Source organism: Camellia sinensis, chromosome 3 (assembly GCF_055761805.1).
Source record: "Camellia sinensis isolate YWXY chromosome 3, ASM5576180v1, whole genome shotgun sequence".
Taxonomy (NCBI): domain Eukaryota; kingdom Viridiplantae; phylum Streptophyta; class Magnoliopsida; order Ericales; family Theaceae; genus Camellia; species Camellia sinensis.
This window is the reverse complement of record NC_138963.1, coordinates 220,378,215-220,397,564: the sequence shown is the minus strand read 5'-3', so window position 1 is coordinate 220,397,564 and position 19,350 is coordinate 220,378,215. Positions and strand designations below refer to the sequence as shown.

The 19,350-nt window shown below is 34.3% G+C and overlaps 2 protein-coding genes and 1 pseudogene across 2 annotated transcripts; all 3 read right to left on the bottom strand.

The window, feature by feature from the left end:
- Positions 1–6,232: 6,232 nt before the first annotated feature.
- LOC114302403 (protein FAR-RED IMPAIRED RESPONSE 1 pseudogene) lies at positions 6,233–7,141 on the bottom strand (annotated as a pseudogene).
- A 9-nt stretch (positions 7,142–7,150) lies between these two features.
- LOC145822246 (protein FAR1-RELATED SEQUENCE 5-like) lies at positions 7,151–10,407 on the bottom strand. Its single transcript, XM_082918861.1, has 2 exons — positions 10,358–10,407; positions 7,151–7,769 (listed from the first exon to the last, which is right to left on the bottom strand). The coding sequence occupies exons 1-2, from the start codon at positions 10,405–10,407 to the stop codon at positions 7,151–7,153; spliced, it is 669 nt and encodes a 222-aa protein (XP_082774987.1).
- Positions 10,408–12,457: 2,050 nt separating this feature from the next.
- LOC114279949 (GDSL esterase/lipase EXL3) lies at positions 12,458–19,047 on the bottom strand. Its single transcript, XM_082917546.1, has 5 exons — positions 18,653–19,047; positions 14,191–14,321; positions 13,863–14,096; positions 13,378–13,639; positions 12,458–12,914 (listed from the first exon to the last, which is right to left on the bottom strand). Exons 1-5 carry the CDS (start codon positions 18,954–18,956, stop codon positions 12,724–12,726), a joined length of 1,122 nt encoding a protein of 373 aa, XP_082773672.1. The 5' UTR covers positions 18,957–19,047; the 3' UTR covers positions 12,458–12,723.
- Between the last annotated feature and the right edge of the window lie 303 nt (positions 19,048–19,350).

Genomic DNA, 19,350 nt, shown 5'->3' with positions numbered 1-19,350 from the left:
ATTCCATAAATATCTTTTGTTTAAGCATAATTTTTTTAATATAAAAACAAGTTCCTGTAAAAAGAAACCATGAATAGAAAATTTGGAGGAAAACAATCAACATTGAGTCATTTCTGATCCCTTTTCGATGCCGAAAAATCTTAAATATTTGCTTTACAATTGAAATGTGTACTTGCATGAGTTTTTGCATTTGTAAGAAAGTGAGTTAATATAAATGAATATTATTGTTTTTTTAAAAAAAAAATTGGTTACAATCTGTATTTTTCCTTATTTCTTTCTTTTTGTTAATAATGTGTCATTTAATTGAGATTTTATTCTTTTTTTATATTTATAAAAGCACTGCAATTATCAATTTGTAACACTCCCACTTATTGATTATTTGTGTTTAATTTTTTTTTGGTGTAGATGTTAGATTGAAAATGAAGAATACATCAAAATTTATTGGATATGGATTATACCTTAAATGTATTTATCAGTTGATTTTTTATTGTTGATTATCCTATTGAAATAATTCATGATTAAATTTATTTTTAGTAACTCATTTCCTTTGAGAACTAAGCCACAAATTTCTTCTTTGTTTAAATTATTTATTTATTTATTTAGATTCAGAGTTTGAGCAAATGGAAGATATCTCATATTTAAAATGTTAATTTTTTTTTAAATAATTTAAATAATTATATTCTTTATATTTGTCAATTCAAGTATAATGCATTTTCAAACATTTTTTTTAAATTTTTTTTATAATCATTCCAAACCTATTTGTGTTTAATGAATCAATATAACGAAAAAACAAATAGCATGTAAAAAATTTTAACTACTAACTAAATATAGTGGGAATTAAAATTAATTTTATTTTAATTTATTATATTATATGAGATGATTAATGTAATATCTACTATTGATTAAGTAAAATTAGTGTTACTTAAATTTAATATATTAGTCATTTCGATTAATTATAATATGCCTTTATTACTTTATTTTTGGTTGTCTGAAGTAATTCTTAGATAAATTAGCTATTATATATGTGATGATTTACTAATGTATGATAGTTTTTTAAAATTTTCAATAATGTGAAGTATTAAATATTTTTAATGATGTGAAGTAAGATTTATCTACACAAACCAAATAAAAATGTTAAGAAATATAAACAAATAGCAATTTTTTTTTAGTAATTATTGACTTTCTAAAAACCTGTGCATCGCACGGGTGACCACTAGTATATATATATATATATATATATGTGTGTGTGTGTGTGGGGGGTTGGAAGGTGACCATTTATTGCCATTTATGTGTAGAGACTTCTCAGACGTTCAAAGTCCATTTCTTTTAGTTCTCTCAACTCTTACAAATACTCTGTTCTAGAAAGTTTACTACTGCAATCATTAAACACTATGAAAAGACCTATAGTTGATGCCTGAACTAACTGATAATTCAGTGCTTCAAAAGTATTAATCAAAGCTGTGTGAGTGAATTTTCGATCACACTGCCAACTCAGTATTCAACTGGAGAACACTGACAGAATAGATGGCACTTGATTGACTTGCAACAGAAAGAGAAGATTTCGGCGGTGGCTCGTCCACCCGGGGGCACTCCGACAATCAACTCAATACCCAATATCTCTCAAAGATAACCAATAGTATTTAACTCACTAGACAGAATATCAAAAGCATACCATAGACCCATGGGGGTGCCTCTCTTTTATAGCAAACTCAATTCTAGTCCCAATAGAAGCCTAACTTCAATGGACTTAGGATTACTGCTAACCTTGGACTCCCAGTAGGATTAGGATAAACTCTCTAAGAGTCTTATCTTTACTCAAACTGAAGTCTTCTGCCATTCTAGGACTCTTGTCCCTCATCTACTTTATCTCGGATTCCGGTATTGCCTCAGAATACCTCGACAGTGTCCCAAATATCTCAGCAAACATGATCTGCCCACGTAGCACCTCGGCTAACAACCTAGCCATGTGGACTACCCAAAAAATATGTCCCCACAACTGCCCCCTAGGTTTTATTACCTCGGCAAACTGAGGTGATGGAACCTATATTATCTCTTTTATCTAGCACATCGGCTAAGCTTGCTTCATCATTTATTGTCGAAGTCAGAACTCGTCGGCTCAATATGACCCAGACCTATAGTCTGCTTTCATCAAGGCTTTGGAACCAACAACCAAATTTGTTCAAGTTTCTCAGCCGAAACTGTCCTTCTTGCCGGGGTATTTGTTTCATTAAATCAAGAACTTCAAGAGTTTTCTTCATGCGTATGAGCTGGCACGTACAATTTTTCAACCATTTCTGCCACACATCTTTCTTCTACTGAGCCGTCTGATCCCGGTAAACTTTACTTCGGCTTCATTGTTTTACTCGTTCATTTCTTTTGATCATTTAACCTGTATCTTGAATTTCACCATGTACTAGACATGTACTGTCTTTGTACCTTGTACTTTTTTGTTACTCAAACAATTTATTCTTCCAAAAATGCTTCCTACCCCCAGTTACCCCGACCCCCAGTGAGGTGGCACTCACGTGATAGTCACATGACTGTGTTTACAAGATCCAAACAACAGGTTCACATTTCATTTGAAATTTTTCCCCCTCCCATCTCAAACAACGGTAACAGAACCATAAATCTGAGTTGCTACTGCCCCCCACTCCGACGCCTGACTCCCACTCTGACGCCGGTGACCACTCCTTCCCTTCACTACGACACCGACAGCTCGTTCCCTCCCTTCACTCGCGAATCTCTCTGTCTCTCCTTCCCTTCACTTCAACTGTATGTATATCTGCGTATGTATATATATATATATATATATATCTATCTATCTATCTATCTATCTATTTCCTGTTCGATGAATTGTGGAATCTTTCTGTCTCTCCTTCCCTTCACTTCAACTGTATGTATATCTACGTATATATATATATATATATATATATATATATATATATATATATATATCTATTTCATGTTCGATGAATTGTGGCATTTGGGAAATTTGTGAAATTTCATTTATTATCTGTGAAATTTGTATATATTATCTGTGAAATTTCCTTTTGATTTGGGAATTGTGGCATTTTCATTTACAAATTGTGGCCTTTTTAGTTGGAGTCTTACATTGCCTTAAACGTGTTCGATGAAATTCCCCAACGAAATGTTTAATCTAATCATTTACCTTTTTGAATTGGTTCAATTTCTCCAGTGCATAATTTCTTCATTAAATCAATTTCAGGATTCATCTTGATTATACAGAAATTTCTGTGCATAATTGGTTCAATTGGTTCAATTTCTATGCACCAGAAGATAGTTTAATAGTCAATGGCCATTATATGGTTTACCTTTTAATATGCTTTAATAGTCAATGCTGAAGGTGCATAAGGTGAATGCTTTGATTATAGCAATTGCTGAAGGTGCATAATTTCGACTAAATAAATGACACAATGAATGCTGAAGGTGCATAATTTCGACTTGTCATTTCTGTTGCTTATAATCAATTATGAAAACCAGTGGGTCCTGTAACAGATAATTCAAGCCATTAAAAATATGATTAAACAATAATAATTACAGAATTATAATAAATAATAAGTAACCAGTTATAATAAAAAGCATAATGAGTAACCAGTTATAATAAAAAGCATAATGAGCTCTAGTTTTTCTAATGCATAAGAAGTTTTCATTATTGCAGAATTCCTTTCAAAACAAGGGAGGAATAAGACAAGTAGCATTAGTCTAAAAGCAAACTTGTACTTAACACACATATATCATCATTAGTGACCTCTACAAATGAAGAGTGGGAATCCATCTAAGAGAGCAAACCTAGGATTGATCATTATGGAATGACTTGATGGCAATCTCTGCAGAGTGTTACCTGATTTGTAGTGGTCTCAACCACAAGCTTCTTCAGTTCTTTGTCCACACCAAGCCACTGTCATACATAAGAATGTAAATAAAAAACTGAACCTTGTCATCCAGAGCCTTGTAAAGCTGCACCTTCAGCATTCATCTTCTGTATACAGAAATTTCCTCCCTTTATGTATTATTTTTAATTGCTAAATTATAAGATCATTTGAATATATATTTGAAATTTCTGTTTTATCAGTGAGTAAATAGTACATAAAGGAAAACTGAACTTCAGAATGTGAAATGGTTTCCTCAACTTGAAGTATTATGTTGGTACCAACACCAACTGAACTCCTGCAATTATAGAATGGGCCTGGCTAATAAAATTCATATTGCTTACTCTAAGTGGATTTTGGTTGATAAGCTTATATTTTGGTTGCTACAGGACTCCTTATAACTGTAACTTAACTTATTCTCCATTAACTTAACTTATTAACTTAACTTAACTTGCTATTTGTTCCTCTTTGCAGATGTCAACTTCAAGTGTCAGTGGCAGTAGCTCAGGTTGGTTGACATACGTGAACAGAATTTGTCGTACATGTAACAAAAAGGCCACCATCAAAATATCACAAACCGAGCAAAACAAGAACAAGTTATTCTATTATTGTAATGTTTGTGGTTTTATCGGATGGTGTTTACCTACGAATCCAGAATATGGAGGTCATCAAATTCAAACAGACGAAGTCCCAACTGTTGGCGAACAAGTTATGACCGAATGACTTCAAGCTATGACCGAACAACAAATACAGCTGACGGAACAACTTCGAATTCAGAATGCAAAGATGCAAAAGTTGATATATATGTTGTCCGTGTTGTTTGTAATTGGTGCCTTTAAACTTATGAATATGTAATAAGTAGAAGTAGATGTCAATGTACAAGTTGAAGTAGACTTAATACTTTTGTGATGTTTTGGAGGAAGTCATGTTTTGTTGTGTATTGAAACCTACTTATTGTACATCTTTTGTTGTTAGTGGAATGGAAAATGGCTTGTTCAAATTTGTACACTTTCTTTAATACTCATTGAATGGACATTGTTAAATACAGGAAACTGTTGAATACAAGGTAACTATTGTTGAATACAGGTAAACTATTGAACATGGTAAATTGAACATGCTAAATAAACATTGTATATTAAATAACAAAGTTTGAAACTCATAATAATAGACTATATAATATCCAATCTTCTCAACATCAAAGTTTGAAACTCATGATAATAGACTACATAATTTCCAATCTCAAAAACAAACAGTTGGAATACATAGAAACTAGTCAAACAAGTCTGTAATATCCAAGTTTCCCGATGCAGAACCATAAATCTGAGTTGGAGCACTCATCAAACTTCCCTGTGTGCCACTTATGAAGTCCGATGGAGTAAGAGATGTGCCTCCAATACCATGGGCCACCTATGACAATTCATTGCAAAAAGTACATGTTAGAACAATACAAAGATGCAAAAGTACAAGAAGTACTCTTTCGAATACACTTTTGTAAAAGTACATGAAGGCCTCTTTGGAACACGTACCGGTACATACATACTATTTTCTGTGCCAACCATATAAGGATAATACGGTGTTTGAGCTTGAGCTTGAGCTTGAGCTTCAGGTTCAAATCGAAGCAACTTAGCAGCCTGCATGTTTTGAAGAATAATTACATATTGAAATTTATGAATTGCTTTTACATACTTCAATATACTTTGTCAAAAAAAAAATTTGAATACACAATTTACCTTTGCTTTTGTTTGTTTTTTTGCTGTTGCCTTGAACCGATTAACAATTTGATCTACTTTGGCAACCTTCCGTTTCGTAACTGGACGACCTCTTCGCCGAGCAACCAAAGGACTAATCACCTTCCTACTAGTACCTCATTGTGTAGAACCGGTGTGAATCGGACTTCTTGTTGAACATGGTAAATTACTCCCATCACCGGATTCTTCTTTCATGACTCTCTCCTTGATTTCATCCAACCCAAGGTCTACAATTCTAGTTTTGCCTTCACAGTTACCAGCAAGTTGTACAATGGCAATCAATTTTTTGTTCATCCTCTCATAGGTACTTGCATTGAAATCATTCCCAAAGCCGGTATATGTGGTTTTGATGCATGTGTATTTTCTATCCACATCTTTTCTCCACCGGGGCAAAATGTATTTACTTGGCACCTCATTTATGCATCTTCTGACAAGCACAGCGAGTGAGTGAGCGCACATAATGCCTCTAAACTCAAACAACCGACATATGCATTGAACTTCACATTCAGTTGAATTAAAATAGACAACAAAGTCCACATGCTTCATCTTCTCAGAAACTACCATCGCTTCTTGGACATTATATGTACAAATTGATCACTCCTCTTTCACAATCACCGCCTGACAGTAAACTAATCTCTTCATCTCTCCTTGAACTTCTTTGAATTTCGCATTGGTGTAGGCTTGCTGAAATTGCTTCTCAAACTCGTATATAGTTAGGCAATCAAACAATTTGTGTCGAGACTTGAAGTCTGCTTTCTTCTCTTTCTCTACCTTATTTCTCAAGGCATTGTCATATTGTTCAACGAATTGCTTCAATGTAGTTTTTGGATTTACATATCCATCAAAAAACGCATTCATACTTTCACTTTGTTGTGTAGTTGACATGCCAGCCCAAAAAATGTCTTTAACATAAACAGGTACCCATCGATTCCGCTCATCATATAGTACCCCCAACCACTCATTATCATAAAGATTGAATGTTGCAAGCATCTCTTCCCATTTACTCTCAAATTCAGCTCTTGTCAAACAGTCATAAACTGCATTTTGCATAGCCAACTTTATGGCTTCATATTGAGCATATCCTTTCAATTTCTCCGTAATTTTCTTCATGATATGCCATAAGCACCACCGATGTCGAGCTTGTGGAAACACAATTTCTATAGCATTTTGCATAGCTCTACACTGATCAGTTATGATAGCTTTTGGCGGATGATTTGACATGCAACTTAACCATGACTTGAATAGCCAAACAAATATGTTAGTGTCATCACTAGACAACAATCCACAACCAAGCAAAATGGACTGACCATGGTGATTAACTCCGACAAATGGAGCAAATGGCATGTCATATTTGTTCGTCAAATAAGTTGTGTCAAATGAAACGGCATCTCCAAATGCTTCATAAGTTGCCCGACTCCTTGCATCAGCCCAAAACAAGTTTCTAATGCAAAACTCCTTATCAACATCAATCACATAAAAGAATCTCTCACTATGTGCTTGCATCCTCATAAATTAACTTTGAAGTGATTCGGCATCACCTTCCCCAAGCCTCAACCTTCTAGCTCTCTCAATGTAATTTCTTGCATCTCGCTCGTCAAATGTCAATGACTCGTATCCCCCTGCTTCGACAACCATTGAATGAAAGTTCTTAGACACCCTAATCCCTGCTTCATCATTAATTTCTAATCTTCTCTTCACAGGAGTAAGAATTTTCTTATTCATTGCAAAATGACGTGAGTCAGTGGGAATCAAATCATGATTATGCTCAAGGTTAACTGTGGTTAGTTTATATCTCCCATCCTTTTGTACACTACCTCGTACCCTTGCTGTGCAACCAATTTTTGTGGACAAACATGGCTTCAGAGGGTTGACTTCTGATGTCTTTCTTCTCTGCCCCGCTCGAGAACATTCAATTGCAAAGTTTAGCAATTGTCCATCATCTCCAAAATGTTGTGCTCTATGAGCTATAGAAAATCCGACATGCTTAGCATATTTTCCATAAAATGTGTACACCTCTTCCCTTGAGCTAAAACACATACCCTTTTTAGGTTCTTCAACGTGTTCGCCCTCATTTATTAAAGGATTCTCACCTTCAACATTTGAATCAACCTCCATTTCTCCACTTTGCGTACTGAAATAACAATTAAACAAATATCATTACAGATTATGAAACTAAACTTCATATTTCAGATTTTATATAAACTATTTACAGATTATGGAACTACACAGTTTACAGATTATGGAAATTATATGAAGTTTGCTACCAAGCTTACAGATTACAGATTATGAAGTTTGCTACCTCAGTTGAGCACAATTACTCATAAAAATTATATAAATTGTTTTTGGTTAAAATGGTGCTATGGTTGCAGAAAATCCATAAATAAAATGTTGAGGGATACAATTTCACGCATATTCTAGTTGAGCATAATGCCCAGATTATCTTTTTGCTACCAAGCATGCCTTTCTTGGCTGGAGGGCCACGGACTGTAGCCAAACAGAGTGCCGGAGTTGGAAGAATGGAGTTCCAATATGCACTATCAATGCAAGGTAACAGTGGACGAAACTTCATTTCACACTCAGTAATTGCAATTCTATGTAGAAGGGATCCAAGAAAATGGAGGCCCCCACTTTTTTCATGTATATTTTTATTATCTTTATTTTAATCTGTGAAGGGGTTTGCTCTTGTAGGAACTCAGTGACGATTACCACCTAGAGCCAACTCACTAACGGTGATGTTTCACTATGTCAATCTAGTGTAGCCAAGTTAGTCAGATCAGTTAACAGATTTGTCCACAGCTAACAGATTTACCTAAAAAACATAACTCTTGTCCAAAATGACAAATTGATTATAGTTTACAGATTATATTTCAGATTTTAGAATTAGCATATAACTGAAAGATTAGCATATGAAATTAATTTTTTACCTCATAAACCAGATTGATGGACAGAGACAGAGCAGAGCAAAACTAGACAGAGCAAAATTACAGGAATTCTGAGGATAGATGAGAGCTAGTAATCTGATATGGTGGAGGAGGAGGACATTTCACATTCTTCTGAAGAAATGAGTTAACATCTGAGACCCACTTCCACAACCCATACGGAGAATTTCAATCCTTCTGGAGAAAGACTAGCCACTAGTTTTTGCAGAAATTCCCGACGAGCTATGGTGGAGGAGGAGGATGGCGGCGAGAGGTGAGGATAGGCGGGGGAAGACAGACGAGGATAGACGAGGATGGCGGCGAGAGTTGAGGACATACAAGGGAAGACGAGGGAAGACAAAAATTCCCGCTTTTTCCCTTCTTTTTTTTTTTTTTTTTTTTTTTTCCAGCTGTGTTTACACATTAGCTGCCACCTCATCACCACGTCACTGGGGGTCGCCACGTCACTGGGTGTATGTAGCGGGATTGTTATTCTTCAATGTCAGGCCGAAGTGCCTTCTTTCCTTATCTGCATTTTTTAACTTTTTCTTTCAAGTGTTTTGAATGTTTTCCCTCTTCTTAATGCCTTGTATGATTCCATACTTAGAATACAATTTGCATGTCTTCAACATACACCTTAGCTGTGTAATGTCCCCAGGTTAACATACCTCGGACAAAACTTCCAACCTTGCTTATCTCGGTCTCGGTTTAACACTTGAAAACATTGTAACAAATATTTTCACAAGTGTTGCTTTTACTTCTTAAGACTTCTGTCTTCCATTATCTTCCAAGTCTTGGTAACATAGTCACCTCGGCACGTGTATAGATACTTCTTTCACTCATAACCTTGGATTTAACTTCAACTTGTAAATTTTCTCAAAATTTCAACAAGTGTTAAATCAATATTCTTTCTCGGTTTAACTTCAACTTGTAAATTCTCTCAGAATTTCAACAAGTGTTAAACATGATCTCAGTTTAACTTCAACTTGTAAATTCTCTCAGAATTTCAACAAGTGTTAAACATCATCTCGGTTTAACTTCAACTTGTAAACTTTTCTCAAGTTTCAACAACTGTTAAACATCATCTCGGTTTAACTTCAACTTGTAAACTTTTCTCAAGTTTCAACAAGTGTCAAACATCATCTCGATTTAACTTCAACTTGTAAACTTTAAGTTTCAACAAGTGTTAAACATCATCTCGGTTTAACTTCAATTTGTAAATTTTTTAAGTTTCAACAAGTGTTAAACATCATCTCGGCTTGTGAAATTCCAACTCCCAAGCATCATTCTTTAGTCCTTTGCCCCCTAATGTGAACTTAAGTTCCACTTGGGTTCTCATTAGGCACGTGGCTTTGACCTTGATATTGCTCTTTGGGCAGCAGATCTGCTCTTTACATGGCTTCCACATACTCCTTTGTAGAAAAAAAATTCTTTAACTTAGGCCAAGCTCTTCTCTTCTCGGACTTAATCATCTAAGCCGATATCTTGTCTTCTGGGATTCCAGATCTGGAATCTGGGATCTGCTCACTTGGGCTAGGCTCTTGTCTTCTCGTGTCCAGTATTATCTTGGCTTTGCTTCGGTGAACCATTTTTCTTCTCTTGTTTGGACGCCTTTGTCCCCGGCGTGTCTTCCTCGGCTCTAGCATACTTTTCTATTCTGGCCATCAGCTCCTACATGCTTTTCGGCAATGTCTTTGCCAGTGATTTTTGAAGTAGGCAGTCATCTTTCAAGCCATTTTTAAACGACATGACCGCCACCTCTTGGTTGCATCCTGGTATTCGGTTGAATACCTCATAATACCTTTTGGCATAGGCCTTTCGGCTTTCATCCTCGCCGATCTTCAGGGCCATTAGGGCGTCTACCCTCAATGGTTGTAGCTTGTTTGTCACGAACCTGGCTACAAACATCTCGGCTAGGCCTTCCCAGGTTTTCACAATTCCTTTTGGCAACTTGTGAAACCAGTCCGATGCAACTTCCCCGAATGATGAGGGGAACACTTTGCAGAGCAACGACTCGTTCCCAGTGTATAACGCCATCGCGTTTAGGTATAATCCGACGTGAAAGTTGGGGTCCGACTTCCCATCGTATATCTGGAACATTGGCATACTGAACCTTTTTGGGGCCTCAAATTTGTCCAATTCTATCGAGAACGGTGTCCTCGGCTTGAAAGGTGAGGTCACCCCGGCATCTTGTCGCTTTCTCTGGAGGTAATCCCTCAGATCCTCCTTGGTTCGTCCAGGAGCTCGGCTATCTTCGGATTTCAGCCTCTTTGGTGCACTACTTTCTGTGTCGTTGCGAGTCCTTTTGGACCTCCCTCCATTGGTCGCGTCGAAACAAAGTTCCTTCCCTTGAACATGCCGATGTTCTTTGGAGTCAGCTTCCTTAGTACAATGTGTCCTCTGTGAATCTCCCTTTCTTGATTCTCCTTGTCTGACCTCCCTTGAAGGCCGGTGAGAATGTTCTTTGGTCCTATCGTGCTGAGGAGTCATAGGAGTTGTCTTCTGCCCCCCTGCCTAGGCATCTTTCTTGGCTGCTGGAATCGACGTAGCTTGTGACGGGAACAGTAGCTGCATAACGTTATTCTGTATCATAAAATTGACAACCGTTTGCAGGTCTGCCAATTTGTTCGCCATTCCCTTCATCTCGTCGGCCCTTCGTACGCATCTTTCTTTCCATACCTAGAGGTCGTCCTCATTATAATACTCGCTTCGGTCTGATTTCTTCGGCACGTCGCCCTCCTGGCCGATGTCCTATTCTTCGTGATTCTTATCACGAGTTTCTTCGTTGTAGTTGTCTTCTTCAACGCCAAGGTCAATATGTTTCCCATTCTCAGTAGGGGTGTCGTCCCCAACCTTCTCTTTCGGTTTGTCGTTGGCCATCTATTCTCCTTTCGTTCGCATAGACGGCGCTAAATTGTGTGAGTGAATTTCCGATCACACTGCCAACTCAGTATTCAGCTGGAGAGCACTAGCAGAATAAATGGCACTTGACTGACCTGCAATAGAAAGAGAAGATTCCGGCGGTGGCTTGTCCACCCGAGGGCACTCCGACGATCAAGTCAGTACTTAATATCTCTCAAAGATAACCAATAGTGCTTAACTCACTAGACAAAATATCAAAAGTATACCTTAGACCCATGGGGGTGCCTCTCTTTTATAGCAAACTCAATCCTAGTCCCAATAGAAGCCTAACTTCAATAGACTTAGGATTACTGCTAACCTTGAACTCCTAGTAGGATTAGGATAAACTCTCTAAGAGTCTTATCTTTACCCAAACTGAAGTCTTCTCCCATTTTAGGACTCTTGTCCCTCATCCACTTTATCTCGGATTCCGGTATTGCCGCAGAATACCTTGGCAGTGCCCCAAATATCTCGGCAAGTTGATTTGCCCACGTAGCACCTCGGCTAACAACCTCGGCCACGTGGACTATCCAAAAAATATGTCCCCACAAAAGCAGAAGACTTTTTTGTATTCAAACTATACAGGACAATAGTTATTTTGGATCTTGATGCATTGGATTCAATAAAATTGTTGTTTTGAACTGTCACAATTATGTTATAGCAATTCAGTACTTCAATGGAGATGTCATTGAAGTTGTTAAATTTTGCCCTTGCTATCAAAGGTATGATGTATTTTATAGAGATCAGTGATTGAAAAGATTAGATGTTGAGTTTTGGCATTTTGCACTACAAATGGCATGCAAAAATTAGAAAATGGTTTACAATTTAACATGACATCGAAGTAATCAACTTCACCGCTTACCCAATATTTATAATACTTGCAAGTGTAAAACTGAGTTTTGCATTCAATCAGGGTATTAAACTCAGAACAAGCACTAAAATGCATAAAAAAAATAAAAAAATAAAAAACACAACACAACACAAGACGAAGCCAAGGAGCTTAACAAAACTCTGTAAAAATGCAACATTTTGTTGGAGGATCCAATCCATGCCTAGCTCTCTCACATATACAATCAAAACCAGCTTGACTAAACCCACAATAAAAACCTCACATATCAGTACCAAAATATAAGTTAAGGAATGTGCACAAACAATACATCATGAAATGATCATACACTATGTATGTGTGTTATTTTGACAGTTCGATAGTAAGTGAAGAGAGAAGATTTGATTTGAGGGAAATCACGAGAGGCAAATGGGGCAGGATCAGAAGAATTTGTTGAGACTAGACTGAAGGATCTGATTGACGAGTACTCTATAGCACCTCTCTGTGGGATGGTAGCTGTCCCAGAATACGTATACGGAGTCATTTGGACATGGATCAGTCAATTTGTTACACAGTATGCTCACCTCTAAATTCCCTGTCCCACAACACCCTTTATCCGCAACAGAAAACCCTGAAATATTTGAAAAATATAATAACATTAGTTGGAATTTGGAAACAAAAAAACATTACTAGATCAAACCAGGCATGTTATATACTTCTGTTGTGTGGTTTCTTATTGGTTTGTCTTGAATTTAATTTGAATTGTACTTATAGTATTAGTTGGATCCTTATATATAATGGGTTATTATGGGGTTTCAAGATTTCATGGTCTTCAGAGAATCTGTAAACAGGTTGTAATAAGAGAGCCAACTCATTATATTCTCCACTTTCATAGTGAGATTCGTCTACCATTCTTGGATTGTGGAAGCTTTATAGTCAAATAAATTCTTGTGTGTATATGTGTTTATATTAACTAGATACAAAGGCATGGATTTCACTTGCATATTTATCTTACCATTAGACGCAAAGACTGTAGAATCCACATTAACACAAACATTTTAGAGAGAAAGCAGCAAATAGTATATGGGGATTACCATATTTGTCATGATTTAGAATGATATTAAGCAGAGGATTGTAAATATCAGTGTAGACAATCCTGGCTTTAGGATCATTGAGACTGTTGTTGTAGGAAGTAATAGCAGAAGAGAGCTTGGAGTTCATCAACTGAGCAGCCTGGTTGTATATCTCAGAACACACTCTCAATTCTCCCCCTGCTAGTGTTCTCTGTGACGGCAAGCATCCTATTGGTGCTGCCCCGAATAAACCAATCCTTTTTGCCCCCAGTTGATACAGTTCCTTCCAAAAAATATATATATATATATCACAACTTTAAATTCTCAATTTTCATGCTTTTGATTATCATTAGCAATAAAGGGTGTGTGAGTACGAATAAAGATACTTAAAACTATAAATAACACATCTTATAAGTTGTAACCAAAAGATGAATGTACTTAAGGTCATGAAAATGTTAGATTACCAACTTCTCTAAAAAAGAAAAGAAAATAAGAAAAGGGAATACCTTAACAAAATCCGAAGCATAATTGACGACAAGATCAGTGTAAGAATTAATATCGTACTGCAATTTTCTGATGCCAACTGTAAAGTACGTGTTGGCAAGGTCATCGCTTCCAGATAAAACTAAATAAAAGCTGTTACTCAATATGAAATTTGTTCTCTTTTCTCCAACCATCTTTTTCACCTTCCCAATGTATTCTTTGAACAAATTTAGTTGATCCGACATTGATAGAACTGACTGATTTTAATTAAGAACTAAAAATAAATTAATATATGAATGATAAAACATAATATATATATATATATATATATAAAATATAAAGTATATATACCACTATCTGGGCTGTTTGAGGGTCAAAACCAGATGCTCCTGAAGCAAAGCTTACACCAGTGAGAAGCTCACTAGGCTGCAAATGTGGATCTAAATATGCTGGTACATACTCTTTAATTCCTAATTGTTCAGCTGAAAAAAAATAAAAATAATAAAAAATAAAATGAAAAGGGAAATTTGAGTTATTACATACAGATAAGAGCGGGGAATATGAGTTATTACATACTGATAAAATGTTAAGAGGTTAATAAATTAAATTAAACGAAAAATCGCAATTGCTCTACAAACTCAAAATCTGATCCTCAAGCTTTTTCACTGTCCCAATGGACAACTATAAGCCAACTACCCGCCTTATTTGGAAATTCATAATCATGAGTTTTTGTTTGGTATTAAATTTTTTAACCAAAAGTAAAAATTTTAAAATGTGAAAATACAATACTCGTTTTAGAGGGGAGAAAAAAGAGAAAATTATTATTCAGGGTAATTTTCAAAAAGGTATTACATATTAATAAAAAAAAAATTATGATATTAATTATTAATATTTATAATATCTTTTTTTGTTTTTGTAAATATTTTTTACTGACATCATGCCAGGTAATTCTCCACAAAAAAAAAAAAAAATCATTTCCTTTTGGGATGGAAGAAACGGATTGAGCTCCAAGGCCCAAAGTGCTGGTTTTGGGCTTCGAAGCCCAGACCAGTTGGGCTTTGATGCTTTAGTTATTTTTTTGTGGCCTGAATGTTCAAATCCTTGTAGTTCTTAAGAAGTTTTATTTTTTGGGTAAATTACAAATATACCTCTGAAGTTTATTTAAAATATAGATTGTCTCCTATGGTTTGAAAAATTATAAATACTTCGTTATTAGAATTTTTTATTTAACAAAATTAACTGAAAAAATGAAATTCATAATTGCTCTCATATACAATAATAAAATTACCTAAATTATTCATATTTTTAATATAATTAAAAACTGTTAATTGACTTGATGATTTATTAATAAAATGACAATTTGTAATGAAATTAGAAATCTCAAAGGGTGAAATATAATTTTTAAAATCACAGAGTGCGATTCGTATTTTAATCAAACTTTAAGGGTGTTTTTGTAATTTACTTTTTTTTTTTTTTTTAATTATCAATTAGTCACAATGCAGTGATACGAGATGTGACTTTTGGGATATAATCTAAAGAAGTCTTTTTTTTTTTTTTTTTTTTTTTTTGAACGTTTTGAATTTTTTTTCCTCTAATGATTTTTGTTTTCAAAATTATATATATATTTTTTAATTTTTTCCAAACAATTTTTTTTTGTTGTAAAATTTCAAAAATAATAATAATTTATAGAGCATTGATGTTCAAGTAACAAAAGTAGACACACTTTTCAAATCCAATGATATATCAATCAATTAAGTTCTCTAAGGTTATTCTCTTTTATATTTTTTTTAATTATCAGCTAATTATACCACTTACGCGTCATTGAATCTAGAATATGAGTTTAAAAAGTAGGTTTGCATATCATTTTTCTAATTTAAAATGCCAAAATAAGCTCAAAAAATTTCCTATTTGGGCTTCTTTTTTTGGTCTTTTTAATTTATCTATTAATCTCATTGAGTAAAATTTAAGAATCTAATTTTTTTTAATTTAAAAAAAAAATAGAAAAGAGAAAACAACCAAACATAAAACTCACCATCAAGCAGAGGTAAAAACAAGAAAAAAAAAAGAAAAAAGAAGCCATTGTAATAATCTAATAGAAATAAAAAATTATATAAAATGATATGACTTACCTTTTATTTTAACAAAATATACACGAAGCTTACTTTTATTTATAAAATTGATATTACCACATAATTCTTGTTATGACCCGTATATATTTCCTGTATGATTTTTTTTTTTGGTTATTATTATCCAAAATATTGTTTTAGTGGACCTAAATAATATCATTAATAACTAACAAGGTTAGTTCAATTAGCTAGAACTCCTGTACCTCATTAGGAGGTCAATAGTTTGAATTTATTTACTTGTGTGTAGGTCTTATTCCTCGTGTATTAATTGGGACTTTCGCTCTCACTTTGGGAGCTTTGTATTTTGTGTTGTATTTTATCCTCATTATTATGATTATATTTTATTATAATATCTTATATGAATCAAATCTTTAAATAATAATAATATCATTAATAAATTATTGAGATTTTTGGCCATAACTCCTCCTAGAAACCGTTTTTCTTGAAAATGACAAACTCTAATTTTTTTTTTTTACTCATAAACACCTCTAAAATAAAGAAATCTTGTTGGAAGGGCAAAAATTTTCAAATTTATATTTTTATTTTGTGTGACAAATTTGCCCCTTCACAGACACATACTCACTCTATCTTTTTCCTCTTTCTTTCTCTCAGTTTGTCTCAACTCTCTCTCTCTCTCTCTCTCTCTCTCTCTCTCTTCTAAGACCACACAACCACTATCTATACTGCCACCACTACCATTTCCACCATATCCATCGTCTCCACTACCACCATCTCAACTACCGGCGCCGTTCGTTACCACCACAACCACCACTATCGTCTCAAGCACCGGCGCCATTCAATGCCACTATGCAACCGACAACCACGATCGTCATCTTTCACCTCTAGGACCTCAGATCTGAGGTCAAATATGAGATTTATCATCTCAGATCTATATTCTCTCCATCTTTTTCTCTTTGTTTTCTCATGATACTCTATTTTTCAAATAGTAAAATTTTACTCTGGTTTGAACTAGATTTGAGGTAATATATGTGCTCTCTCTTTTTCTCTATCTTTTTCTTTTTCTCTTTATATGTATATATTTTTATTTTAGTGCTTTTTTCTTTTTTTTTGTCATTATCAGTTTGAATATTAATTTTGAGATTTCAAATAAAAATGTTATTTTAGTACGTTCAAGAGTGAAATAGTAAAATTTTACTGTTAACGTCATTAATTGAATGTCCTAACTGATTTCTCATTTGATAGTTATATGGATAATGGTAATAATTATAGTCAATGTGGTGGTTAGTGATAACAATAGCAAAATTCACTATTTATATGTTTAAAGTAAACAATAAAATTTCACTGTCCAAATTAATAGAGTAAATTTTACTGTCGAATAGAGTAAAATTTTACTGTCATCGAAAAATCTTGCCAACAATTTTTTTACTGTCATCGACCGATAGTAGTGCTCAGTGGTGGAAAATAATGGTCGATGGTGGTGGTGGTAGTTGTGATAGTGTAAGAAAATAATAGAAGTTGATGATATTATTATCATATTTTTTAAATATTTTGAATTTTGTCCTTAAAGTTTGAAATTGTGAGACTTGTTACCAAAAACTCCTAAATTATTCAAAATTGCAGTTATTATCTTCCACAATTTCAACACAATGCCCTCGTCTACCCACGATTATAAATTACATCGAATCGCATCATCAATTAGTTTCGGAGTATAGACACGTTATATTTCATGATACAAAAATGTCTAAGACCTCCTTTTTTTTTCCACCCCCTTTGACCCCCTCTCTCTCTCATTGGTTGGATTTTTTTTTTCTTTTTTTTTTTTTGTTTCCCTTATCCTCCAATCACCACCTGCCATGTGTGTGGAGGTGGTAATTGGAGGGGTCTCCATCACTCCTCTTCATGATATTATAATTAGTAGAAGAAATGAGTAAGTGGCGTATTATATTCAATAATTAAAAAATATAAAAGACATAATAAATAATAATTAATTAAAAAATACATGCACATAATATTCCAAAATTATTCTAAAATTTTCCCTCACAATAAAAGCGTACACATGTGGGGCTACTACTAGAATTGCCCTATACATTTAAAACAACATTCGGTCAAACTAGGTCCGAAGGTATGACCTAAACTAAACTTTCAAGTCCGTCCAATTTTTTTTTTACATATATAATGTATTAGCTAATAAAAATAAATATATATATTTCACTATTTAAACTCAAGTAATATCAGTAGTTTATTGATTTAGGTATTTTCTTATAAGTTCAAGGTTAAAAGCTCAAATCTTCAAATCAATTTCTTTGATCAAAAAAAGGAAAAACACAGAGAGAAAAGGACTTCCTTTAATATTAACTTCTAAAACAAGGATAATGCTTTATAAACATATTTACTATCGTACACTCTCAGTTGAAGATAAAAAATAAAAATAAGAAAATGAAAAAGTTTGACAAAGATTAATTATTGTTTTCTAATGGGTTTTCTTTAGTTGTTTTTTCTTTCTCATTCTTTGGAAAAAAAAAAAAAAAAGTTTAAAATTATTTTCACTAAAATAATGAAGACATCTAAAAATGAAGCCATTCATGATTAGCAAATGTCATGAATATCCAAAAGAAAGAAAAAAAAAATCTCGTTCTGTGATTAATTTTTGTGCAAATAGAGCAACTGTAACCAAAATGAGGACATAGACCGAGCCATCAGGAACAGAGAGAGAGGGAGGGGGGTACCTATGAGGTCTGCAGGGGTTTTGCCATTGCAAAACCTGCCAGTAGGTCCACCCACAAAATCCTTCCCATAAGGTGGGAAATTGCACTTGATTATTGTTTCGATAACGTTGTTGTTTCCTTGATCCACTATTGAATCCCCAAACGCTATCACCGCCGGAACTGTCACATTCTTAGGCAGATTCACCACTGCTTCACTGCTTCTGCAAATCATTACCAGAACACACAACAACACAACAGCATTTGCAGAAGAAGAAGAGAGCAAAGAATATTGAGAAAAAACTAGTTTCATAATGGAAAACAGCATTGTGTATATATTTTGAGCTTGAATGAGTGAAGGAATGAACTTGACAAGTTAATATATAATTGTTAAATGCACTTATGCATGTATTGTGTAGTTTTCCTTTCAGTTTATATAGATGAGATATATCTAGCTTTTTTTCTCATTTAATTTAACATTTAATTTAGACAACCGTGATGAATGGTGCAGTGTCGCTGTTGCTTGGTAAAGTTAAGGTATTAACTAAATTTTATGAATTTCCATACCCAAATGTGTCCAAAGATGTGGTTGTCCCTAATCCTACCAAGCAACCGATCTATAAACCCAAGCGCCTTGAAGGGACACGTAAAAAAATACCATACATAAAACAGATTTTATTTTAAGATTCTCCTATTCAAAATTAAAATTAAAATTAAATGAA